This window comes from Leopardus geoffroyi, chromosome A3 (genome assembly GCF_018350155.1).
Source record: "Leopardus geoffroyi isolate Oge1 chromosome A3, O.geoffroyi_Oge1_pat1.0, whole genome shotgun sequence".
Classification (NCBI taxonomy): domain Eukaryota; kingdom Metazoa; phylum Chordata; class Mammalia; order Carnivora; family Felidae; genus Leopardus; species Leopardus geoffroyi.
Genome location: NC_059336.1, coordinates 5,816,377 through 5,842,090, shown reverse-complemented (window position 1 = coordinate 5,842,090; position 25,714 = coordinate 5,816,377). Strand labels below are relative to the sequence as shown.

Below are 25,714 nucleotides of genomic sequence, written 5' to 3'. Positions count from 1 at the left end.
AGTTGAATATGCCGAGTGCCCGGGACAGGCCAGGAGTCTGGTTCTTGCTTTGTTTTTATGTCAAACTTCAGGTTTCCGAGCACATGCCAAGGGAAAGCACCCTGTAGAGGCCTCCAGCCTGTGACCTCTGACATGAGCCAGCACACTTGGTAACTTTTTATGACGGACCATTTCAAACCTTACAAATCTAACCGCCCCCCCCCACCTCCACCCTTGAATCATTTGAAAGCAAATCCCAGACATCAGCTCATTTCCTCTGTATCTCACTAGGACTCTCGGCAGGCAAGGCTTCTCCCCCCACCCCCTTTTATTTTTTTAATGTTTTTATTTTATTTTTGAGACAGAGAGAGACAGAGCGTGAGCAGGGGAGGGGCAGGGAGAGAGGGAGACACAGAATCCGAAGCAGGCTCCAGGCTCCGAGCTGTCAGCACCGAGCCCGACGCGGGGCTCGAACTCACAGACTGCGAGATCGTGACCTGAGTCGAAGTCGGACACTCCACCGACGGAGCCACCCAGGCACCCCTCCCACCCCCTTTTAAACATGACCACAGAAGCATCTTTTCGGAATAATCGGAGGGCTCGCTCTGATCCCAGAGTTTCCTCGTGACGAGCGGACGGGGCGGGTGGTCACAAGACGGCTAGGCTCCTGTTGTGTGGGCCATGAAGCAGGGGTCAGAGGGTAGAGCTAGACCCGTGGCAGCCCGGGAGACCCCCGGGGCACCTCCCAGGGGCTTCAGGACAGGACCTTAGGGGGCACATGGGCGCCAAGGAACAGGTTGGGGGCACTATTCATTTCCAGCCCGAGGACTTTCAATCCTGAACAGGGCTCTGTAGTTTACTGCTGGGGGAGGAAGGACCTTGCAAAAGCATTGCTAAAAAGAAGAGGCCTGGGGCGCCTGGGTGGCGCAGTCGGTTAAGCGTCCGACTTCAGCCAGGTCACGATCTCGCGGTCCGGGAGTTCGAGCCCCGTGTCAGGCTCTGGGCTGATGGCTCAGAGCCTGGAGCCTGTTTCCGATTCTGTGTCTCCCTCTCTCTCTGCCCCTCCCCTGTTCATGCTCTGTCTCTCTCTGTCCCAAAAATAAATAAACGTTGAAAAAAAAAATTAAAAAAAAAAAAGAAGAGGCCTTCTTTCAAAGGGCAGACCGCGGCCCAAGCGAAAGGACCAAAGGAGCTTTTTCTCCAGGAAGTAACACGTGGGGTCGGAACAAGGGAAGAGAGAGACGGTTTATTCCGAAACAAAAGAAGCCAAAAAGTCCATCACAAACAGAACTGCAGGACAGAGGGGATGGCCCTGAGGAGGGAGCTCTCTGTCACCAGGAGCATTCAAGCCAGGGACGACGACCGGTTGACAGGAAAGGCCCCAATAACGTTCATGGCAGAGAGCTAGATAATCAAGACCCCTGAGGCTCAGATTCTACACCGAAGAACCAAGTTCCTAATTTTTATCACTACTGCGGTTTTCAGGAGAGTAATAAAAATCACATGCACCAGGGGTCCCAGTGCTGGGCACCCTGGTAAGAGCTCAGCTTATTATCACACTCAATCCTCCTGTGACCCCAGGGAAGTTCCACCTGAAAGGCCCCCCGCCCCCCCGTCTCTCTGTCCTATCGTCCTGTCTGCCACCTTCCTGTCCCTTACTCCTCATTTGTCTACTTGACCGTTTCTCTCCCTGGAAACCGAGGCCCCGAAGGCAAGGACCCCATCTGTGCCGTTCCCTGCGGTGGCCGCTGTTCCCCGTCCGGGTCTACACGCAGGAGATGCTCAGCAGATGCCCTAGGATGGCTGAACCCCCAGAGTTCAAGGGTAGGAGGCAAAGACGTGAACTCGGAAAGGGGACAGGCTCTCGAGCCAGCATGAGCCAAAGGAAGCAGGGATTTGGGGGGTCGGGGAAGGACCTATGGACGTGGGGTAGACGTGCGGACAGCCAAGAACAGTCCCCCAGACAGAGGCAGGACCAGGGCCGACTTCCCCATTAGGCACAGTGACCGTTGTCCGAGAAGCCTTTAGGAGTCCAGGAACCTGTTCTCGCTTCTTTCAAAACTGGGAGAAATACGTGAACTTTAGGGTCAGAGGTTGTTGTACACATTGTTATGCCGATGCCGTTGTAGAAGACGATTCTTAATCTTTTTTTTTTTTTTTTTTAATGGAGGAAGGGGCCCAGGCGGGATGGGGTGGGGGCCCCAGCCTGGGGGAGCCCGAGGCAGGGTCCGGCCGCCCCGATGGCGGGCGGGCCGCACTCACCAGCGTCTGCACGATGGCGTGGTTGGTGGCGTTCATGTAGGAGTTCAGAGGGAAGGCACACTCCCCCTCGCAGTAGTAAGCAGCATAGCCTTCGGGAGCGATGATCCAGTCCTGCGGGCGAGAGAGGGCGAATGAGGGCGAGTGAGAGCCCCGTACGGCCCACTAACCTCCGCGTCCAAACCGCCTCCTGCGGGCCACACTCCGCGCTCCCGGGCACAAAGACCCGGCCCCGCTCCGTCCTGCGCAGCGGGGGTCCTGCTGAAGCAGGAGAAACTGATGATGATGCGCCTTCACGGTCCCCACTGAACGCAGAATGGAGGAAAGACCACCCGGGGGCTGGGCTGAGTCCGGAACGGACGCTCGCACGGCTTTGTGGGAAGGTGGCACAGAGAAGCACGACCGAGGGGACGTCCACGTTAGCACTGCCAGGTGGTTACGCGGTGGCGGTCTGCGTTCGGCGAAATCTCCGTCTGCCAGTTCGCCCACGTGGGGCACAGACTGATAATCACCCACCACGGGGAGAACAGATAGAGGACAGTGTAGACGAGCCAGCCCAGCCGCCCGGTGTACGCGAGCGGCTTGGTGAAGGGCGGTCGGGTGAGCACAGCACTACCGTCCCAGCCATCCCCACACCCCTCACTGACTCAAGTCCATGGATTATTCCAGCAGCGGAGTCTGGGGCTCGGTTCCAGCCCGGCCGGGTGCCCCGTGGAGCACGGAGGCCGTGAGTACGAGGGCCAGAACCAGGGGAGGGCTCCACGCTGGCCGTGGGCCAGGGCCTTGAAGGTGCGCTCGGGAGCGATCCCCAGGGAAGGATCTGGCCTCGCCCACCGAACCACAAGTTCACTGAGGAGAGAACGAAATCGGTGGCCTTGGTGATCTCAATGCCCCATCGGGGAGTCGAGCCCCACGAGGGCGGGCACACTGTTCACGCTCACGGCTGCGTCTCTGGTGCCCGGAAGAGGGCCCAGGATGTCGGAGACACTCACAAACAATCACGAGAGCGTATGACCCTCATGCCCGTCCTCGGATACACCCCCTGCCCTTCACCCCACTCCATCCAAATGGTTCCGGAGGGAGCAGTCATGGCCCCCGGACGTGATCTCATCCCCCAAACAGCCGACCGGTTCAGGATCAAGCACCTGACCCGAGCTGGCTCCATCGACTCCCTGCCCTGCGCCACTGAATCACGGAAGGGGGAGGGAGGGACAGACAGGGCAGGAGGTGGGGGCCGGCCCTCCTGGCAGCTGCGTTCTGGCACACGGGCTCCCCCGCGTCTGAGAGCAGCCAGCCAGCCGCAGGATGGAAATGGGAGGCCACGTGGAGAACGAGGCTCAGGGTCCGGAGCGTTTGGGCTGCTGGTTCTAGCGTGCATCCTGACTCCATTCCTGCTCTTGGATCTCACGAGGCGTCCCTGCATCCTTAACCTGGATTCTCTACCCTAGCGAGGGCCCTTGAGGCTGGAGTCTCAAGTCGAGTAGGTGAGAAACCTGACCCACCGTACGTGTCGGACACGGCCCTCACCGCCCTGGCGGGGGAGCCTGGGGGAAGCCCAGCCCAGAGCCCCCCCCCCCCCCCCCCCCCCGCCCCATCCGGCAGACCCAGCCGACCGCCCTTACCTGCCAGCCCAGGTCGCGGAAGCTGACGTACAGCTCGTGCTTCTTACAGGCCTGCCTCTGGTCACTGCTGCTGTTTTCTGCATTGACGGGAAGCAGAGGGGCAGGGCAGGGGGGTGGGGAGGGAAGGAAACACGCGCGCGTTAGAGTTCCCTCGGTCGCAGGCAATGGTGTGAGCACGGTCAGACTCAGAAAGCTGGAAGGTGACCTTTCGGACACAGAAGCTGATCGAGTACCCACAGCCTTAAAACTCATTTCTGTCCCCGACGAACGGCCCACGCGAGACGTGCCCGCATTCCCGCCCTTCCCGCGCCACCTTAGCTCCTGCCACGCTCTGGACCCTTCTGCGGACCCTGGGTGTCTTTGTCCACGCGTGTTGTTCAGACGCAGACACGGGCCCAGATTCCCTGCGGGAATCAAACTACGGCCACACCCCACCTTGCTGGCCCCAGGAGCCCGCTCAAGGGGTCTGCTTCCGTGAGGCCGCCCACTGGCGAGGCTCACCCTGCAAGAAAGGGCACGAGGGGGCGCAGACGGGGCCTGGGACAAAGCCCCCACCACCAGGAAGAAAGGAGACGGCAGGAAGTCAGATCCCACTGACCTCCCAGAAAAACACTCTCCTGAGGCTGCTTTGAGGAGTCAAAACTATGCGCTGGGGTTTTCCGGAGGTATGTAAGTTGTTGGCATTTGGGTTAGGGCCTGAGCACTTGTGAACATGCAGAAACCTCAGCTTTCTCTCTCTCTCAATTGCGCGCACTCTCTCTCTCATTCACACACACTCACTCTGTTGCTACTGCAACATCATCTTCTATCCTGCAGCCAGAGGGATCGTTTTCCTTAACCATGCCTTGTCTCTCTCCCACCTAAAACTTTCTAGCATGCTTCGAGCAACATCTCTCAACTCCTGCCCTTGGCCTGTCAGGTCCTATGGAACCCGGATTCCTAAACCATCAAGCACTAAGCTCTAATCACACCGGCCTTCTTTCTGTGCTGTGAATCTAATGCCAAGCCTGTCTCTGCCTCAGGGCCTTTGCACCTGCTGTTCTCTGCACCTGAAATGTTTCTTGTGATCTTTGTATGTCTGGATCTACTTGATATTCAAGCCTGTTCGAATGTCGTCCCTTCAAAAAGGTCTTGCGAGGTCACCATTGGATTCCCAGAGCCCAGTGTCCACTGATATTTGTGTAATTAACGCACAACTAAAGGAGAGGTTAGTGCCCCAGCTTCTGTCCATTGCTGTGATGCCTCCAGGCCTAAGTGTCCCAGAAGGTAATGAAACCAGTGGATGAGAGACACAAGGAGGAACCAGGGCTGCCTGCTCACCTGGCCCATACCTGGGAGATGTACCCCGTTCCCGCTGCCTGGTCAGGCCTCTCAGATGGCCAGGGGAGTGGCCCTCCTGGTGGCCTCAGGTGCTCCCGGCACCTCCGACCCTGGTTGAGAACCCAGGACTGAGCTCACCAGCTCATTTCCCACCCTTGGAGTGAGGACTGGTTCAGGTAAGAGCGAACGGCCCGATCCAAGCCGAAAGCACGTGGATGGACGCGTGCTGGGGGCTTCTGGAAAAAGTCTCCTGATTCCTAAGAAAGACGCATGGGATGCGGTGCTCAGCTCTTCCCCCCTATCACCCGGGAGCAGAAGAGGAATGAAGCCTGATGGCTCCACGCGGCCACAGCCTTGAGAAGAAGCCAACTCGGAACACAGAAGGGCAAGGTCGAAAAAGCCGGGCTTCCACTGCCGTTGACTTTGTGGACCAACCAACCCTCGCGCCCACCCGGCCCTGGCACCGCGAGCCAATGGCTTCCCTGGCGGCTGACGCCACTTGATCTGTGCTTCTGAGACTTGCGGCCAAACCACCCAGCGGGTCCTACCTAGGAAGGTGCGTCCTCGTGTGGGGCTGGTGGTCAGCTGGAGCCCAGGTACAGACCCCGGAGGTGTAGACCCCAGAGCGCACCGGCTCCCAAGTGGAGTCTGGCCAGTGGGTGTGGACCAGGGAAAGGGGGGGTGCCCCTCCAGCTGTGGAGTCACATCCCAGTTCTCCCAGACCTTGGGCTCCTCGTTCGCCGAGGATGCAGTGCCTACTGGGGCGGCCTCGAACGTTCACATCAGTCTCGCACAACACTCGGCTCATAGCGACAAGCCGCTGATCCTTATCCTTCCGGCCCACCTGCGAGGGAGGGGCCTGCTCCTGAAGCCAAGACTTCGCTGCTGACTTGAATTTAAATGATAATAAAAAACACGACACGCGAACTTCATTCACACAGACACCCTTCAGCCATTTAAAGCGAATGCCTTGTTTCCTCCAAATCCCACGACACGCCCGTTTGGCAAGAAGCGAAACGTCCACCAGTTTTCCGCCTTCCTCTGAGTCACGAGAATTCTCCCCGTGTGGCTTCTAGGTTCATGGGAAATAGTCAGATAAAAAGGGTATCGCTGAAGTCCCTTCCCTGGACCTCAACTTCCCCATCTGGGAAGTGGGTGGGGTGGCTCTCTAGGAAGTCACATGTGGCGGCCACAGCAGATCGGGAAACCCCCTCGGACACCTGCGAGACATTATGCTGTCCCAGACACCCCAAACATACGGCCACCTGGGCCACCCCGAGGCGGAGAACAAATCTGAAGCGAAATGGAGGGGAGCGGGAGTGAGGATGGGAAGGACAAAAGAGAAGGAATACTGGACGAGAGGAGGAGGAGGGAGGGCAGGGGGAGGGCGGCAGAGGGGACAGCAATCAGAAAACGGTCTCGGACGGGCTTTCCGGAAACGCTTAGGTGACGAGCCCGTGTTCACGGCTGGGCGGGTTGATCGCACGCGGCTTCTACCTTCGTCGGCCTCTGTGAACATTCCCGATTTTATACATATCTTTATAGTCCAGGAAAGCAATTTTTATTTTCTATTTTTTTTAAGTTTATTGATTTATTTTGAGAGACAGCGAGCGAGCGAGCGCGCATGCAAGCATGGGGGAGGGGCGGAGAGAGAGGGAGAGAGAGAATCCCACGCGGGCTCTGCCCTGGCCGTGCAGAGCCTGACTCGGGGCTCGAACTCACACACCGTTGAGATCGTGACCTGAGCCGAAACCAAGAGTCGGCGGCTCAACCGACTGAGCCACCCAGGCGTCCAGGAAGGCAGTTTTTAAAGATTTACAAACCGGTGAGAAAAACCGCGTTGGACTGAGCACGACAGACACTCGGAACTACAGAAATGACCTCGGGGCGGGGGGGGGGGGGGGGGGGACACAGTGTCACTGCCTGGTGCCTCATTCATTCATTCATTCATTCACTGATGCCATCTGTTCCTGGGGGTCTGTCTACTAGTTTGCGGCCACTGTTCTAGGCATTAGAGCTACAGGCACCAACAAAACAAAGCCCTGCCCCGGGCGCCTACGCCTTCCAGTGACAGACAGATGATCAATCAGTGGGTCAGCTTCAGTTGTGTCCTGTTGAGGAGAGCAGTAAGGCCGGAGACGGGGTGTGTTGCCAGGGGGCCCTGCGATGGAGGGTCCTCACAGAAGGCCCTTGGGAGGAAGTGACATGTGCACGAGAACCGAAAGGGAGTGAGAGTCTGCCAGAGAGGCATCCCAAGGAGGAACGCTCCAGCCCGAGGACGCAGAAGGAGAGAGAGGAGCGTGCCGTCCATGACCGCGAAGGTCAGTGAGAACCCTGACAGCCCCAGCAGCCAACAGACGGACAGAGGGCCAGGCACCAGAACCTTCCAGGAGCGAGGAGGGGTGAGCGGGGCTCAGCAGCAGGCAGTGTGGACGGGGGAGAAGGCGGGCCTTGCTGACCGAGCTCCGAGGGGTGGCTGGGAGGACAGAGCAGCAGCGGGGGGTCGGGCTCCCCTTCCCCACCTCTGGGCCTGGCAGCCGGAGGGCTGAGAGAGGGAACCGGCTACAGGGGTCCTCTGGAGGGCCAAGTGGCACTCAACACGTGACGGTCGAGGTCAAGGGAGCCATCAGAGAAGAGCCCCAGAAGCCGACCGGGCCATTCACAATGCTGTCCGGAATGCAGAGCGGAAATGCAAAGATGGCCTCCATTGCTGTGGCAGTGCCCGTGGCCACAGGCAGCAACTTCAATGCACAGGCCTCCCTCCCCGCCTTCCCTGTAGGGAGCCGGAAGGTAGAGGGGAGGGAGGAGGAGCCTCCCCTCAGCCCAGTGACGCGTGGAGCAGCCTGAACAAGACAGAGGACTGAGCGCGTTAACTTGGGACAGGGGCGCGGCTACGAAGCTTTATGTCGAGCGCCCACGCTGCTGGCTGCTCCACGTCCTGGGTAACGAAGGATCCGAAGCTGCGCGAGGCTCAGTGAGAAGGTGCCAGCATCGATTAGTAATGTCTGCCATGAGCAGGGGAAGGGCGAGGGTCGGCCCGAGTGCCACGTTCCCCAATCCTGTCTTAAAGCGAAGCAATGATATCTGGCTTGATGTTGAACCCCAAGGCCCAACAGACCAAGGCTGAGAGCAGCGTGTGAGGCCAGCTGTAGGTGTAAGAGGTGGGGGGGGGGGGGGGGGGGCGGTCACCAGCCCTGCCACCAGAGACCCAGACGCCTGCACTGTAACTCCGGGCCTCCTTGGATCGCTGGGCTGCTCTGGGAGAAAGCGGTCAGAAGTCCTGGTTCAAGATGACCGCGTGTTAGCAGAAAGGCTAGGACAGGGGAGAAGAGATGACTCCCAGCTCCCCTGTCCCTCTGGTCTGCCCTATCCCCCCGAACCCCACACGGCTTCATCCACCTCCATCGGCCCCTGCCTGAGCGGCTGACAAGTTACACCCCCCACCCCCCACCCAGGTCATCTGGTGGAGCTGCCTAATTACCAGGGGGGTGGGGAGAAGGCAGTTGAAGGGAGGCCAGGGACCCAGGCTCTCCATCCCCAACCACACCGTCTACGAGCAGTAGAAGGCTCTGGGGTGTACGTAGGGGGGAAGGGGGGGATGAGCCTGCAGGAGAGAAAGCTCCATGATGGACAGCAGGCTGGAGCATGTGCCCCCCCCCCCCCCCCCCCCCGGCACATGAAGGGCTGCGTATGAGAGAGAATTCAGCCTGTAGGGCCCTCGAGCAGGACTCCCAGCCCAGCACGTGGAGCCAAGCACTTCAAAAGGTGTGAATGAACGTACTCACACATTCAGCCATTCTGGTTTACCAAGTCTGTTGGGGTGGGGCGGGGCGGGGGGAGGCGTTGCTATGGCTTTTAAATGAAATGTCCAGGAAGGGTTTAGATGAACTTCAAAAGGGGCCAGGAAGTAGAAAGCCCCGGGAAGGAGGCAGACCGCAAGCAAGCTAGAAGAGGTGCCACATGAGGTAGTGAGAGCCCCGTCCTGGGGGTTATGTAAATGGAGACCCGACGAGTGTTTGGGGAGGATGCAGTGGGGGAAACCGGGTGTCGAATTCTAAGACTTTGAGGCCTGGTCCCTCTTCCTTCCCTCCTGAGGCACACCTGCGTGTCGGCTGGCAAGGAATCTGCCCATGCTTCCCGCCTGGCTGATATGGAAAGACATCTAACGGGGGTCCCTACTCTGACACCCCACCCTGCTCCTCGCCATTCCCAGAACAGCCAGAATGATCGTCTCATCACCCCTGCCCCCCCCCCGCCCCCCATCGTAGCTTAAAACTCTGCCAAGGCTTCCAAATTTGCTTTGGATGAAGTTCAAACTCAAGACGGGGCTCCCAAGAGCCTGATATGGCTCACCTTGCCAGCCCCGCCGTCCCCTGGTCCCAGCCACCATGTCTCCCCTCGAAGGCGCCCCATCGCCTCCCGCCACAAGTCTCTGTGCCCGCTCCCTGGGTCACCCTGGTCCAGCCGACCCAGCCAGGCCTCAAGGGCACCTGCTGATCGCAGAGCTCTCGGGGGACAGTCTTCCCTGAAGTCCCCTCCCCCAATGCATCCGTCCCTAGTCACCACCCCCTGCCTCTCAGGCCTGTTAGTAAGTGTGCCTGGAAGCGGCAGCAACCTCCAGCCTGGCCCAAACCCCGAGGACGGACGGTGGCTGGGCTTTCCCCACTGAACCCCCGTCCCCAGGGCCGGCATAGAGGAGGCTTCCAATGCAAAGGAAGGGATCCAGTTGTTGGATGTTTATTTATTTTTGAGCGAGGCAGAATGTGAGTAGGGGAGGGGCAGAGAGAGAGGGAGACAGAATCCGAAGCAGGTTCCAGGCTCCAAGCTGTCAGCACAGAGTCGGACACGGGGCTCGAACTCACAAACCGCGAGATCATGACCTGAGCGGACGTTTAACCGCTTAACCGACTGAGCCACCCACGCGCCCCGGTTGCTGGATTTTTATTAGGGGGCAGGACAGACCCTTTTGAGAAGCCTGAAAACGGATGGATCCAACTGCCAGAAAAGATTCTCTGCAAATCCCCTGCACATCGTCTCCAGGGCCACTGGAGTCCATCCAGGGGCCCCTGGGGGGTCAGGAAACCCGACTCTGAAAGCTTTACCAAGCACAGCAACCATTCCTTTCTTCTTCGAGAAGGAAAACGAACAGACACTTAAAAACTGGTTACATGAGGCCAAAGAAGCTAATGACCATACGGGGTCAACCTGGGGGTCGGGGCCGCTCTGCCGGCTTACCACCCTATTTCTGAACACCCCCGTGATCCCCCCGCATGCTTCTCGGGCCAGCTCCGGGCCCAGCGGCGGGCAGAGCCGATGAGCTCAGCTCAGAGCTCCCCACGCGGCGGGCAGGCTGGTCCCTGCTGCAGACCCTGCCCTGCCCCGCAGCCCACCCAGAGCTCCGTGATGGCCTCGGGGGGACGTGTTCCGGCACATCCGTCTGCTGAGTCAACCGCTCTGCAAACACGGTGGCTGGGTCTCCTGTGGCTGCTTCAACAAATCAGCACAGACACGGCGGCTGAAAACACCACTTTATAAGCTTCTGGCTCTGTAGCTCGGAAAGTGCATCACAGGCCGAATTCAGGGCCTCGGCGGGGCCTCGTTCCTCCCGGAGGCTCAGGGGGACATCTGTTTCCTGGCCTCTTCCAGCTTCGAAAAGCCCGCCTGCACAACATGTGCCCTACCCCGCCTCCAGCTTCAAAGCCAGCGACATCGCGCCTCGCCGCCCCTCTGACGCGGGGAGAGATTTCCCCCCTTTAAGGACCCACGTGATGACAGCACGGCGCTGCGCCCACCTGGACCGTCCAGGCTTCTCTATCCTAAGGTCAGCTGATTAGCAACCTGGATTCTATCGGCAGCCTTGGTCCCGTTGGCCACGTAAGGTAACACAGTCACCAGTTCTGGTGATTAAGGACACGGACATCGGAGGCCTGGCGGGGGCGGGGGGGGGGGCATTATTCTGCAAACAGTTTCCTGAGGAGCAAAGGGATACCCCTTGGAGAGCAGCGCACCCAGCCAAGGCGAGGGGGACAGGGCACAAGCTGGGCTCCTCGGAGGCGGTGGGTCATTTCTGCAGCCCACTGGGCACGTGGTCTGCGGCCAACTTAATTTATTTGCAATTTTCTTTTTGCTCTGGGGGAAAAATCAAGAAGCATCTTTCCCTAACAGAGGCAGCGTCTGCTACGCAGGAGAACGTGGCACGGGGCCAGGGTGTGGGCACAGAGGCCACAGGCGCCCACCGTGCTCAAGAGGCCGGTCCAGGCCAGCCGGACCCCAAAACTCATCCCAGCGACCCCAGGCCACCAGATGCCATCAACATCCTGTTGCTTGATCAGCCGGTAGGGAAAGGGACCGTGTCTCGGCCAAGCCCCGATGCCGGCACAAAGGCAGGCCCGGGCAGGGCTCAGCAGGCAGCTGGTGAATTGTCAGAAAACACTGAACGGGACTGTGGAGGAACCCAAGCTCATCCAGTGCAGGCAGACGCCTCCCGGCAAAACCAACAGGCTCAAATCCCGGGGCTGACACTTACTTGCACTGTGCACTTCCGGACCAGTGACTTAACCTCTCTGAGCCCCACTGTCGCCCCCTCTTCAAAATGGGAGGCCGTCCGCCTCAGAGCCTCAAGAAGCACAAGAGTACACAAACGCAGCACCGCCTGGAAGTTTCTGTTGCGGAATTCACTACCTTCAGGATTGCTATTCACCTCTGAGCTGCTTGCTGTGAAGATGTTCCCTTTATTTTCAGTTTGTGTTTCCTTGTCACAACGCAACATTTCAATGCACTTAAAGTACCCCCCAAAATACACTGAGTTAATGCTCTTTTTTTTCTTTACTTCTGACGTTTCAAACGAACGTTCAAAGTATCCCAAATAACGTTCAAAAAAAACCCCACTACTGCCCATGTGGAACAAGCAGAAAAGCGAGCCATGAGTTTCAAATATTTTTCACCTAAGAAACACAATTAAAGACACAGCAAACTCTCCCCGTTTGTCCTCCTTTCCTCTCCCAAGGAGTGGCCTTCCTGGGGACGTTGGGGCGGCGTCTCCTGCTCTGCGTGTTTTCAGAGTTTGCTTTCATTTATTTGGGGCCACGATTCTCCCTACTTGGAAACTGACATGACCGGCATCTTGTTATACTAACATATACTAAGGTAACACACTAGTATACATTGTATACTAACGTAATGCACAAATGTGCCGCCATGTGCGTTTCTACACGAACTTATTACTTTATCCACTTAAAGCAGTGGGATCTGCGCAGCACAGGATTTTGCGGGGTCTGCTTCCCGCTGCATTGGCTCGAGGGTCACTTGCTGAGTACAGGATGGATTCTGGGGTCTTGCGGGGGCCTGTGGGATCCTCAGGGGCTGTGCATTAACCCTCCCAGCCCGGCGTACCTGCGACGTTGGTCACCCGCAGGGCTTCCTGGTTCTTGGGCGTCTTGGAGCGATTCTGGCTGCGTTGCTTGCCCCCTGTGGAGCGGGTGCTGCGAAGGTGGACCTCCGTGGCCTTGAAGAAGGCCACCATGAAGGGCTGCTTGTTCTGGGGCCCGTGCCTCCCGATCAGGCCCGCCAACTTGGGGTTGATGCTCTGCCCTAGACCGGAAGCAGCCAAATGCACAGAAGATCAATTACGGGAGAAACGGTGAGCCGGTGAGCGGGGAGGGGCCGCCCGGACACGATTTCTTTCCCGCCTCACGGTTCATTCACGCATCCGTTATCTGTCCACCCGGCGGGTATTTATTCGGCATTTACTCTGTGCCATGCTGTTCAGGAGCTTGGAACACAGCAGGGAACCGCACAGAGAAAACCTCCTGCCCTCTGGGCGTGCGGGCAGGTGGGGCAGGCAGGCTGAGGTTTGCAGGTGTCAGGCTAGCGGAAGTTGCATTTACATTTCATTGGCCCAAGCTGGTCATGCGATCCACCTATCTCAAGAGGTGGGAGAAGCCTGCTTGCCCGAGGACGGCGGGGACAGCTGCACACAGCCCTGGTGACTGCCACCCTAGGCACGGAGGGGCCGTCTGAGCGGAGGACTGCGTGACAGGGAGGGGGGAGCCATGTGGATGTCTGGGGACAGGCGTTCCGGGCAGAGGGCACTACCAAGGCGAATGCTTGGGAGGAGGGAGCGAGGTGGGTTCTCTCAACGAGCAGTGAGGACGCTGGCTGCCTGGCTGGAGCACAGCCTGGGGGGAAGCAGGGAAGAACGAGGGGTCAGGGGGATGAATCGTGGGGGACTCTCAGGAGCACAGGTAAGGTCGGGTCCTGTGGCCAACAGCAAGCACTTTACCTTTACTCTGTTTACCGAGTCGAACAGCGTCCCCTCCCCACCAGCCCCCACCAAGTTCAAGTCCGTGCAGAAGAACCTCAGGATGTGACCTCATTGAAAACAGCACCTTCGCGGACACAATCAGTTAAGGTAAGGTCACGTGGGCTGGGAGGGTGTCCTCAGGGAAAGGCCACGTGAAGACACAGAGAGACACGGACCCACATGCACCCACGTGCATACACCCGGAGGGAAGGAGGCCAGAGAACACGGAAGAACGGCAGGGGCCCCCAGAAGCTGGGACAGGCAAGCAAGGGCTCATTCCTCGAGGCCTCGGAAGGGGTGCGGCCCCGGGGCCTGCGGTCTCCAGGCTTTAGCAAGGTGAGGCCCCAGTTTGGGGCCTCCCGGTAGCCCCAGGAGACCGAGGCGATTGCGTGAAGTGGCAACCCCGAGACGGCCACCTGCTGCGTGTGACAGAGCAGCCCAGGTGTCCTGGGGGGGCCGGGTGGGGGGGCCGGTGGAGGCTACCGGGGCAGAGTGGCAGGGAGAGGGGACGGGGGGCTCCTCAACGGTCCATTTCTCAACTCCGTCTTTGGAATTCATTTTTCGTGTTTCGTTTTGAAATCATTATACAGAGTCACGGGAGAAGTCGCAGAAGAAAACGCACAGGGACGCCCCCCCCCCCCCCCGCGCTCCTTCCCCAGTTTCGCCCAGCGGTCGCGTCACGGGAGTACCTCCGAAGCTGGGGACCAGCAGACCCTGGAGGGACTGTGAAAAGACACGAGTGACAGAACTTGCTGAGGGACTGGACAGAGAGGGCGTGAAGAGGTGGGGACTCACCCCTGACCTTCCTGCTCTGAGCCTGGGCACCTGGAGGAAGGGAGGGGCCGTTTATGGAGGTGGGGAAACGGAGGCGGGCGTGGGGGTGGGGTGGAGAGAAGCAGCCGGGGAGGGGAGGGGAGGGGAGGGTGGAGGGCGAAAGCAGGTGGTTTCGCGGCCGCTGTCTGCATGTCGACCTGACGCGGGAGGGAAGCAGGCGCGTGGGCAGCCCAGCATCCCAGCCTGGGTGCGGCTCCCGGTCCGGGGGGAGAGACGGACCTGGGGCCAAACGTGCTCTGGCCCGGTGCCAGACGTCCCGGGTTCAAGTCCCGCCTCTGCCACTCAACACCCAGACGCTTCTCAGAGCAGAGCTCTGCGTCCCCCAAGTGCCGGAGAAATGCTGGCTCAGGGCAGAGGTCGGGGGGCCGTCTGGGTGGCAGAGAGGAGCTCACCTGGGGAGGGCGGGTAGCTGGACGAGCGTTACAAGGGCTGAGCCCAGGCATCCTGTCTCCACCACCGAGAGGACAGGGGTGCCCAGTCAGAAGGATCTAGAAGCAGCGTGGGCAGGAGGAAGGAGGACACCCAGAGGATATGGGGTCCTGGAGGCAGAGAGGAGAAGGCGGGCAGAATAATCTCGGTGTCCTGTGCTCTGCTGATGGGTGTGCAGTAGGATGGGAGCCGGGATCAGTCTACCTTTCGGCTGCGGCAACAAGCAGGCCATTGGCCGGTAGGGACTGATGTCCTGCCTCCTGGTGGTTAAGTATCCCAAAGAAGAATAAAGCAAGAGACAGGGGGCAAAGAAAGCCGATCTCACTCGCGAGAGACGAGCTCCGAGAGGCTGAGTCACCTGCCCAAGGCCACCCAGCTGGGGAGGGGCCGAGCCGAATCTGAACCCAGGCTGCGTACCCACGACAGGAATGCGTCACCCCGAGTTAGGCGAGAGGAACCAGAGGCGAGTGGGAGCGGAGCTTCTGGAGGCCGCGGGCCCGTCCACATCTGGAATTAACTTCACCTGGAGCCCCCCAGACGGGCCCAAGTCAGGAAGCCCAGCCTCCCAGGGACCAGACCAGCACCAGGGGGTTCGCTTTGGTTTTTTAACAGCCAGTGTTTAAAAGAGCAGACTTCCCCTGTCCACCACTATTTCGCTTAACCCCTTTAAACGTTCGGCTTTCCTGCATTCTTCAGCAGGGTTTCCTCGAGTTCATGCATTTATAATTGGAACGATTCTATAAAAGAAACCATTAAAGCTGAGCCCCTAGGAATTGCATCTTGCCCCCACCCCCACCTGGAAGGCTTTCAGGGCAAAATAAAAACGCCCCGCCTGAAAAGCTGATGCCGATCTAGATACAGTAAACGCGAGCGCCGTGAGCAGTGTGTGCAGGGAGGGGGTCGAGCTCGCCGTCACAGCTGTCGGCGCACAGCCAGGGCCAGGGACGCACAGCCTCGGCTGCGAAACGGGCAGACAGAGGGGAAAGAAGCGGGTCTTCGGGGGGTTTGAACCCGCAGCTGCCACTGACCACGCCGTGTGGGCCGAGGGAGGTCAAGTTGCATGCTGGGGCCTCTAATTCCTCATCTGTAAGATGGGGATGATGCCATGGCTCCTGTCCCTGGTACCCAGCCCAATTTTCATCTCTGCAGCTGTGCCTTAGGGGTGGGCCTACGAGACAACAACTAGTCCCCCAGCTGCAGCGACTGGCTCAGGGGCGGGCACATGACCCAACTCAGCCAACGAACGGAGGGGAGGCACCCTGGAAGTTTCCTTTCCAGAAAGTCCCTGGACAAGACTGAGGCAGGAGGAGTGGATGGAGCCCCAGAAATGGCCACCAGTTAGAGACCACAGGTGGGTGACACTTTCGAGTGGGACCGCCCTGGTGGAAGGAAGAGGAGGGTTGCCAGACTTTGCAAATGAAGATACAGGATGCCTGGTTAAATCTGAATTTCAGATAAACGACCGTGTTTGCAGCACGTGGGACACACACAGAGTAATTGTTGGTTTTTGTCTAAATTCAAATTTAACAGGGCGTCCTGTATTTGAATTCGCCAAGAGGTGCCCCGCAAGCTAGGGGAGAAAGGTTTTCCCGATGTGCGAGGGTAACTGATCCCTGGGGAAACAGGATGGCGGGGACATCTGGTCCACCTGACGGGCAGGTTATGGGTCCAGGGTGAGGGACTCGCCGGTTTCTTCTTTAGCAGAACACACAGCTGGCCTCTTTCGTGGGGTGTTTTACTTCTGTTTTTGCTTTCTGGGCTTTTTAAACTTGGGGTTTTAAGTGAGCCTGTAGTAAAATGACCTTTCTCGTATACAGAGCCGTGAGAAGACTCACGTGATCACCACTTCTGTCAGGATGCAGAGCGGCCCCCAGTCAGGATGACCCCACGACAGAGGACGATCTAGCACAAATGTCAACGGTGCCAAGGTGGAGGGGCGCCCGGGGGGCTCCGTCGGTTGAGCGTCCGGCTTCGGCTCAGGTCACAATCTCGCGGTTCGTGGGTTCGAGCCCCGCGTCGGGCTCTGTGCTGATGGCTCGGAGCCTGGAGCCCGCTTTGGATTCTGTGTCTTCCTCTCTCTCTGCCTCTCCCCCCCGCTCACGTTCTGTCTCTTTCTCTCTCTCAAAAATAAACAAACATTTAAAAAAAATGCTTTAAGAAATAAACACTTAAAAAATTAAAAAAAAAACAAATACTGCCAAGGTAGAGAAACTCCGCTCTCTAGACCTGCTCTCCCTCCGTTTACCGCCTACTCACCATCTGTTTGGATGCTTTAATGGCACAGTGGACGACCTGTGACGGAGCACCTCTGACCCACAAAGCCTAAAACCATTGCTACCCGGTGCTTTACAGGAACTTAGTAGGTACTTAAAAGTTTGCTGACCTCTGCTCTAACCGACCCTGCCTCCACATACCCCCAACCGTAAAGGCGACCATACCTGCCCCCGAGACGCGACACTTTTATGGTCTATTACCTGCCAATGAACGCGTTCCCGACAGAGTCGGTTCTCTGCGGCTGGTGGCTCACAAGAAAGACGAGGAACCATCCTTCCGGCCCCTTTGCTCTGCGCCAGGCACTGCGCTGAGCTCCTTCCGTGCGCTGCTCCAAGCGGCCTCCTGACCCCACGTTTACGGGCGGGGAAGCGGGCTCCAAGCTGTGAACTTAATCATCAGACCGTCGCTGAGACCGGGTGGACGAAGACGCAGGGAGGAAAGATTGCCCAGGCACGGATGTGGGCGACACGCGGAGCCTCAAACGGCAGGGGAGGGTTCGCCGAGGCACGGGGGCGGGCGACAGCCACGGCCGGCAGGTCCTGGGATGGCACGAGCAGAGTCCGCACGCCCGGCCCAGAGGACGTCCCTCCAGAACCGGCCCGGGGCACAGACGGGGCCTCTTGGGAGAGGAGAGAGCACAGCCTCATCACAGAGAAGGAGCACCTTGGTTTTCCTGTGGTTTCCTTGTTTTCCAGGCCCAGAGCCACGGGCTCCCCTGCGGAGGCCCGAGGCGTAAGAATGCGCTTTGCTGATTGTGCAAAACGCCGGTTCCAGCCACTTGTCTCGATGGCCCAAGGCCCAAGTGACAAGTGAGAACGCAGTTAACGCTTGTGACATCTGCCTGGCCTCAATTACCCAGTGTTGTCCCGGCCCCTGCTGCCCACCCAGCCCTGGAAGGACCCCTCCCAGCCTCTGGGTCATCAAGGCCTCCTGTTTTCTCTCGCTCGGCCTCTGGAGAAACAGGATGTGAAGCAACACCAAGGGCGAAGGCACCTCGGAGCCCACTGCGCTGGGGGCGGGACCAGTCGCCAACCTCGGCTCTCTGGGGCTTTGTCTCCCCAGCGGCCCTGGGCGAACGGCTCACCTCCTGGTCCCGTCCCAGCCGAGCATCGCACTTGGGACAGCATACGCCCCCAATCCTTTAAATGCCTCGCAATCCCCAGAAGTGTGAGACGGGCCAGTGAGGCCACCGCATCGTCCTCTTGAACTGGAAGGGTAGGGCTTCTAGACGTCGCCCTCCTGGGCCCCCCAGTGATTTCTTCTCTCTACAGGGGGGAGGAGGAGGACCCTATAAAGAAGGACAAATGCTGAAGTCCTTGTCTTGGGAACAAGGGACCAGGCGTTTTCATGTCCGTAAGGACAGAGGCATCTCTGGCCCAAAGCAACGTCTCCATCATCTCCTTGCAGCTTGGAGATGGAAGGCGGCCCCGGGAAAACCACGGGCCCTGATCTGGAGAGCAGCCAGAAGCACTCCTGGGAACCTCCGAGGCTCTGAACTTGTCTTCACAGCCTCAACCTTGACCCTCAGCAAACGGTCTCTCCGCTTTCCACCTTCCTACAAGAATGTGGGCGAGGGGCGCCTGGGTGGCGCAGTCGGTTAAGCGTCCGACTTCAGCCAGGTCACGATCTCGCGGTCCGGGAGTTCGAGCCCCGCGTCGGGCTCTGGGCTGATGGCTCAGAGCCTGGAGCCTGTTTCCGATTCTGTGTCTCCCTCTCTCTCTGCCCCTCCCCCGTTCATGCTCTGTCTCTCTCTGTCCCAAAGATAAATAAACGTTGAAAAAAAAAAATTTAAAAAAAAAAAAAAAAAAGAATGTGGGCGAGGTGACAGCAAAATCCTTCAGGCCGTAGCCCCGGTGCCTACAACAAATCGCTGCCATATCAAATGTTTGTTGAGTGAAGAAACGTGTATCCAGTGCGGGCGGAGAGGCTCTTAGCTGCAGGAAGCTGGTTCTAACAAGCAGGTCTGACGGGGCAGGGAGAGTCCGGCGTTGCTCTCCGGCCTGGGGGGCAGGGCCCGGGGCCAAGCTGTCCGCGGGCACCGTGCCCAGGCCCACGGTACTTTTAGGGGCCCGTGAAAATGTTTTAATGTCTCTTAAAATCGGAAGACAAAACACAAACTCTTTGGGGTCGCAGAAAATGTTTTCATTTTTAATCTGGCCAGGACTATATTCATCTTTATACTAACATGGTCATAGAACATAATTTTTGGTGTTTTTTTTTTTTTTTTTTAATGGAAGGAAGGAGTCCACGAAAGTCAGAAGCAGCCCTGGCCGCTTCTGTTGGTCCTGTGGGAAGCCCACGGTCTTCGGGGTTCCTTCCCAAACAGCTTCGTTCCCAAGGAGGGACTGGGAGGCTGTACGGTCCTGGGCTGTCTGTCCGGACGGCCCGGCCGTGTACCCGGCGGGCACCCACCGAACCACACAACCCTCCCCCTGCCTGGGCCCCGCTGACCACATTCCTCGGACGCAGTCCCGCAAAGAGCGAGGTCGGGGGCGCCGGACTGGGAACCCGCGGCGGAGCCCCCGGTCTGCCCAGGGAACTGGGCGCCTTCAGGCAAGTTACCCCACCTGCTGGGCCTCGGTTTCCTCCCCTGCTCCCCTGCTGACAGCCACCCGGGCGGGCCACCGCGAGCACCGAGCACAGCGACGGCGATCTCGAGCACACGTGCGGTTGGCCAGGGTGCCGGGCCCAGGACTCAGCATTTTACCCCAAATCCATTCATGTCTTCCTCCCGGCCATCACCGCGCCCGTGGAACGGACGAAAGGACGAGGCATCGAGAGGCTGAACCGGCTGCCCCAGGAGCAGGGACTGGGGCCGTCGGCTCCCGAGTCCGCGGGGGTGCCGCCAGCCTGTCCCGCTTCTGCTCTGCGCGGGAGCCCCGCGCCGGCCGCCTGGCCCACGGCGAGGGTTCGGCCCGCCTGGCACAACAGGGACGGCCCCCCGGTCAGCGGGCCAGCCCTCCACTCAGGTGGCACCGGAACGAGTCAGAACCCCTCCGTCGGGGGTTGCTCGGCTCCTCTCCCACCCACCCCGGGAGCGGGGAGCGCAGCCTGGGTGGCTTGGGGGCGGCCGCCGCTCCTCCTGCCTTCTGGACAAAGGGAGAGACCGGGAGACGCCGGCCCTCCTTCCCACGGCGTCCTGCCCTCGGATGAGACGATGCTGAGCCACAGGTGCCCCGAGCGTTTACAAGCTTCTCCCCCGCACGGGCCCCAGCCGTGCCACCCCCGGGAAGGCGCAGCTGCAGGGACAGGGACGGGACGCCCGCTTCCTGGGTGGTCCCGGGAGGGATCCGGAGACCCTGCGAGCGGGAGGCTCACCCCACACCAAGCACCAAGCTTCTCAGAGGAGACCTGTGACGTCTGTGCCTCGCCAGGATGGAGGCGAGCTCACCAGCACTGCTGGCATCATGCCCATTGCACGGGCGTGGCAACTGAGGCCCCCGACAGGGCCCGAGCTCCCTGTTCCGGCAGCCGCCCGGCGGGCTGCAAGATGCTGCTAGGGTCTGGACCAGGGTGAGATGCTGTACCTGACTCGGTGCCCCCTCCCCTCCCCTCCCCTCCCCGAGGGCCGGAGACGCCCAGAACTCGGCTTGCCCCGGGGTGGGGGGGCCGCAGGAGGTGGTGACGCTCACGGACTTTACGCTGCTCAGCAGGAACCGCGGGGGCAGGGACCCGGCTGCTTCTGCAGGGGACACAGCAGCGGGGTGCCAGCAGACGGAGCCCAGATCGCAGGGACGCCCCAGCAGGCTCCCGTCTGTCGCACCTGTACGGACGTTTAACACAAAGCGGGTGAGACCCGAAACCCAAACGGGGCGCTCGGCCTGGGTGCCATCTTACCGGCAGGTACCCCCCAACGGGACACAGGGCACGGCTTGGCCAGCGTGCCAGCCCTGGGCCAGGCCCCGGTGCTGGTGGGGGGTGGCCGGCAATCACTATTCTCTATGAACCCCCGGGGGGATTCCGATGGACAACTGCAGAGCCAGGAGCCCGTGGTTTCAGAACCACCGGGCTCACCTGCCTCTCATCTCATCCCCGAGAAGATCCCCAAGTTCACAGCCCCCACTGGCCACGGCATACCTCGGCTCCTCCCTGGTGGGCTGAGTGGCTGGTCCTGCCCTGACCCAGGCAGCCAGGCCAAACTTGCCTCCGCGGCAGGTACGGTGCCTGGACGGACCGGCCAAGTCCCCGGGGGGCGGCATCCCTGCCCAGCAACCGGTGCCTGGCGTGGGAGGGGACAGGCGGGGAGGAGACGGGCCCGGAGCCAGGGGTCCAGCTTCTGCTCCTCGCCCTGACTCTGGGCAGCAGCTTATGACCACTAGGCTACACCCCCACCCATAGACGGAGAGGAGTTCCCAGGTGGATGCCAGAAGAGGGAGCCGCACACCCTCGGGGGCCTCGGCGTCCTCCCCTGTGCCATGAGGAGCTGAACGGCGGCATCTGCCTCGAGGCCCCGTGGTGGGACTTACGAGGGACCACGGCAGACAGCGCTCTGTGCTCGGCTGCTGCCTCAAGCTGAGCAATGAAGCCCTTCGTTTGCATGAGCTCATCTGATCCTTCACGACCACCCTGGACGGTGGAAACTATTATTAACCCCACCTTCCAGAGGAGGGACATTAAGTGACTCACCCTGGGTCACATGGCCGCACACGGCCGAGGTGGGATTTGAACCCGGGGAGTCTGGCCTCCTGAGCCCAAGCTTTAACCAGCAGGCTATGCCATCTCAGTGGATGCCAAGCCTCCCCTTCCCGCTAGGGGGGAGCAGAAGCTGGAGGAAATAAGCGTACAAAGCCCTAGACTTTGGGGGAGAAAGACAGTGGCAGAAACTAAAGGGAACAGGGTTGGTTGTCCCTTGAGAGGAAAACCAAACTTGGGCCGCCTCGAGCCAGCAGGGCAGAGAAGCACAGGACCCCTTAAGGTCAAGTTGGGAGGTCTAGCCAGGATCCACAAGTCCAGGGAAAGGGATCAAGCCTACCTTAGCCTCATTTTTTAACCTCACCCCCCCACCCCCAATCTGCTCCTCAAAAGCTTGTAAGTAAAAAGCAGAGTTGAATGACTCCATTGCCAAATACGTTTGGAATTCCTCGCTTGGAATTCCTCTACGCTATATTCCCCATCAGGAAACTCCCAATGGACATTTGCAAAATAAAGGCTCTGATAAGTCCTGCAGAGAACCTGCTGAGTGTCTCCAACCTAGCATTTCTCACGCTTCACTGATCATAAATGCTTTCCTTTACCCGGGACATCCGTGAACACTTCACAGAACACAGTTTGAGAAGTTCTGGCATACAACAGGGATTGCACATTTTGTCTGTAAATAATCATCGGAAAATAGTAAGTATTTTCAGCTTTGTGGACCAGAGTCTCTGTCATGACTACTCCACGCTGCTGTGATAGCACAAAAGGAGGCCTAGACAATATGTAAATCAGTAAGTGTGGCTGTGTACTAATAAAACTTTATGACCACCAAAACGTGAATTTCATAGAAGTTTACATGTCATGAAATAGTCTTTCTTTTTTGATATCTTGCCCATTTAAAAATGTGAGGACTATTCTTAGCTCACAGGCCACAGAAAAACAGGCTGCAAGCTGAACTTGGTCCATCAGACATATAGCTTGCCAACTCGAAATGTAGCAATGGAAAACTTCAGCACTTCTAGGAACCGCCCCCCCACCCCCCGCCCCGACCTTAAGTGTCATGGAAAGGGGAAGGAGAAGGGGAGGGAGGGGGAGGGCTCCATCAGGAGAAAGAAAACCACTGGAAACAGGACAAGCGTGGCCCTAAACTCTGCGGCCCGTCCCACATGGTACATGGTCTTAGGCAAATCTCAGGTAGAGAAGGCAGCCCGAGACCAAAGCGGTGGCCTCTGATGGGAAAGAAAAGTGGCCAAGCCCAGGAGGCGTAAACAAAAAGGTGATACAAATTGGGCGCATCACCTAAATCCGTTGGGTAAAACCTGGCATTAACCACAGTAAAAAGAAAAGTAAAAACGGGCAAAAGAATTTGCAGCTCCAAGCACAAAGGGCCAGCTGTCCGTAGAATATAAAGAAAAAGACCAACGCTCTACCAGAAGGTATGAACGGATGGCACACAGAGGGAAGCTGCGGGCCACGCACAGGAGGAAGGGCTGAGCCTCAAACGTCAGAGAAAAGCAAAGCAAACCTACAGGGTCCCGCTTGTCGCCTACCTGATGCGCAAAGATGGACAAGTTTGGAAACGTGTCCTGTCAAAGAAGGGGGAACGGGTGCCCTCGTGCATTGCTTGGGGGGGGGGGGGGTGTATTGATCCAAACCACAGACAGCGTCCCTTTCAGGAATTTATCCCAGGGCTACACTCACTCAAGCGGACGAGGACGCTTAACCGACTGAGCCACCCAGGCACCCCTTTTTTAATCGTTAAAACTTTGTTTTTAGTTTGTTTTAGAGACAGAGAGAGAGAGAGAGAGAGAGAGAAGGTGAGGGGCAGAGAGAGAGAGGGAGGGAGAGAATCCCAGGCAGGCACGTACCTGTCCACGCCCCCCGCGCCCCATTGGGGCACTATTTTAAAACCCCTTCTGTATTAACTCACGTAATCTCAGAACCACCCCGGAGCCCTGGGCGTTGGGGATGAGGAGGCTGGGAAAGGTCAGGGAGGTTGCCCAAAGTCACACAGCGAGCGAGCGGAAGAGCTACAAACGCTCCACACGTACACGAACCCACAACAGCCTTCCCACGACCAGGGAAGCTCTTTAACGGCTGAAAAGGCCCAGCCTTCAAGGTGAGTCGCCAGGTGAAAAAAAAAGCCAGGCGGCCAACGCTGTCTAGACTATGGTACTGCCTGCAGGGGAAAACAGATAAATAAAAGGAACACAGAATGTACGCGCGATGGTGTAAATCCCCAGAGGGCATCTCTGAAAAGACGTCCACTATCATGGGAACAGCATTGGCGCTGGAGGTGGAGTTCAGCTACAGAAGGAGGTCACGGGGCAAGTCCACACGGGTGCACGCATCTCTAACTTGAATTTGGAGCCACTGGCAAGTATTATCCATTCTGAAAGAAATGTGTTCTTCGTTTGGGTGTGTGGTTTTTTTTTTTTTTTTTCCTTAAAGCTGGCGTAAGGAAGAAGCTACCGACCCCAGAGCCGCCCCCCAACTTAATAAGAAACACATTTCGGGGGAAGAAATGGGCGCGGCTAACCCCACCCTGGCTCCCACTCGCCGTCCGTCCGCCCTCGTCAAAGACGGGGGATCTAAGGCGGGGCGTGGAAAGCACAGGGGGACGCAGCCAACAGCGGAGTCTCCAAGTACTGGGGGCTCAGAACCACATTCGGGGTCTCCTGGAAGGGGCTTCCTGCCTCGCACCAGGGCTGAGGTCCTTAACCACGGGCAACGTGGCTCTTCAGGGAACATTCGGTAACAGTTGGAGACATTCTGGGCAGACTGGCCTCTAGTGGGTAGGAGCCGGGGACACGGTTCAACACCCTGCCATGCACGGGACACCCAGGATGTCCCACGTCCCCAGGTTGGGGTGCCTGCGTCAGCGCGTCTCACACAGTTATGTGCGCTCAGGCATCACCTGGGGCTCCAGTTAAAGTGCCGGTTCTAGGGGCGCCTGGGAGGCTCAGTCGGTTGAGCGTCCGACTTCGGCTCAGGTCGTGATTTCGCGGTTCGTGAGTTCGAGCCCCGGGTCAGGCTCTGTGCTGACGGCTCGGAGCCTGGAGCTGGCTTCGGACTCTGTGTCTCCCTCTCTCTCTGCCCCTCCCCCACTTGCGCTCTGTCTCTATCAAAAATAAATAAATGTAAAAAAAAAATTTTTTTAAGTGCCGGTTTTAACAGTGCAGGCCTGGGACGGGCCAGAGTCTGTGTTTCTGCGAGGATGTCCAGCCCGCTGGTGCGGGGACCTTGCTCTGCACAATGAGGCCTCGCCCAACCCGGTGTGGCCAACCGTGTCATCGTCTCCTGCAAAGGGGCAGGTGCTACTCTTGCTTGGGATCAAAACGCGGAGAGCGAGCACTGCTTGGTGGGGGTCGGAGGAGCGAGCCCTCCCTGGAAGGGAACAAGCATGAACTTGCTGCTGAGCTGCTGCGTGAGTCCAGGAGCACAGGCTGTGTCAGAACCAGAGGGATGGTGACGGGACACCTACCGTCCAAGGTCTCCACGCAGAGCTGCAGGCCCAGATTGTGCCGCGGGTTGACCACCCAGTGGTTGCTGGTGGCCGTGATGTCGAACACCAGCCAGCCCTCCTCCGAGGCCCAGAGCGTGCGGCTGTCCAGCAGGAACAGGTCAGACTCCCTACAAAAGAGGAGGAGAGACACGAGGCATGGCAGGTCATGGCTCGGTCAGCCCTGTCACCAGCCGGCCGCCGTTGGACAGAAGGACCATGGGGAGTAGGGGAGGTGGGAGGAGGTCCACCAGGCCCCCGGAAGCGGGTACATCAGAGCAAGATCCAGGGCTGAAGACCCCTTCGTAGCTGTGATGGAAAAAGGGAGTGTAGAAAGGGCACAGAGAATGCACGCAGGGGACAGGGCGCTGCTCCAAGGAGAGCTCACCCTTCACACTTGTTAGGGGGGATCCCGATGGGAGACAGTACAGGAAGGCAGGCATTTGCAGCCTCTGTGTTGCCTGAACTCTCAGGGAATAGAAGCTCACATTTTTTGGATTACTCACCATTTGCCAGGCATGGCCTGGAATACACATATTACCTCATTCAATTCTCACG

At 58.7% G+C, this 25,714-nt stretch overlaps 1 protein-coding gene across 3 annotated transcripts in view; it reads right to left on the bottom strand.

The window, feature by feature from the left end:
• The window catches only part of BMP7 (bone morphogenetic protein 7), a 168,699-nt gene that overhangs the window by 81,736 nt on the left and 61,249 nt on the right, over window positions 1-25,714 (bottom strand). For 2 of the 3 annotated variants that reach the window (XM_045444151.1, XM_045444150.1), the window contains exons 3-6: window positions 25,139-25,287; window positions 12,573-12,770; window positions 3,861-3,937; window positions 2,242-2,352 (exon numbers count right to left, since the gene is read on the bottom strand). In XM_045444151.1, the coding sequence (XP_045300107.1) occupies window positions 2,242-2,352; window positions 3,861-3,937; window positions 12,573-12,770; window positions 25,139-25,287 (535 nt within the window). The remainder of the gene's footprint in view (window positions 1-2,241; window positions 2,353-3,860; window positions 3,938-12,572; window positions 12,771-25,138; window positions 25,288-25,714) is intronic. The other variant, XM_045444152.1, reaches the window with a different exon arrangement.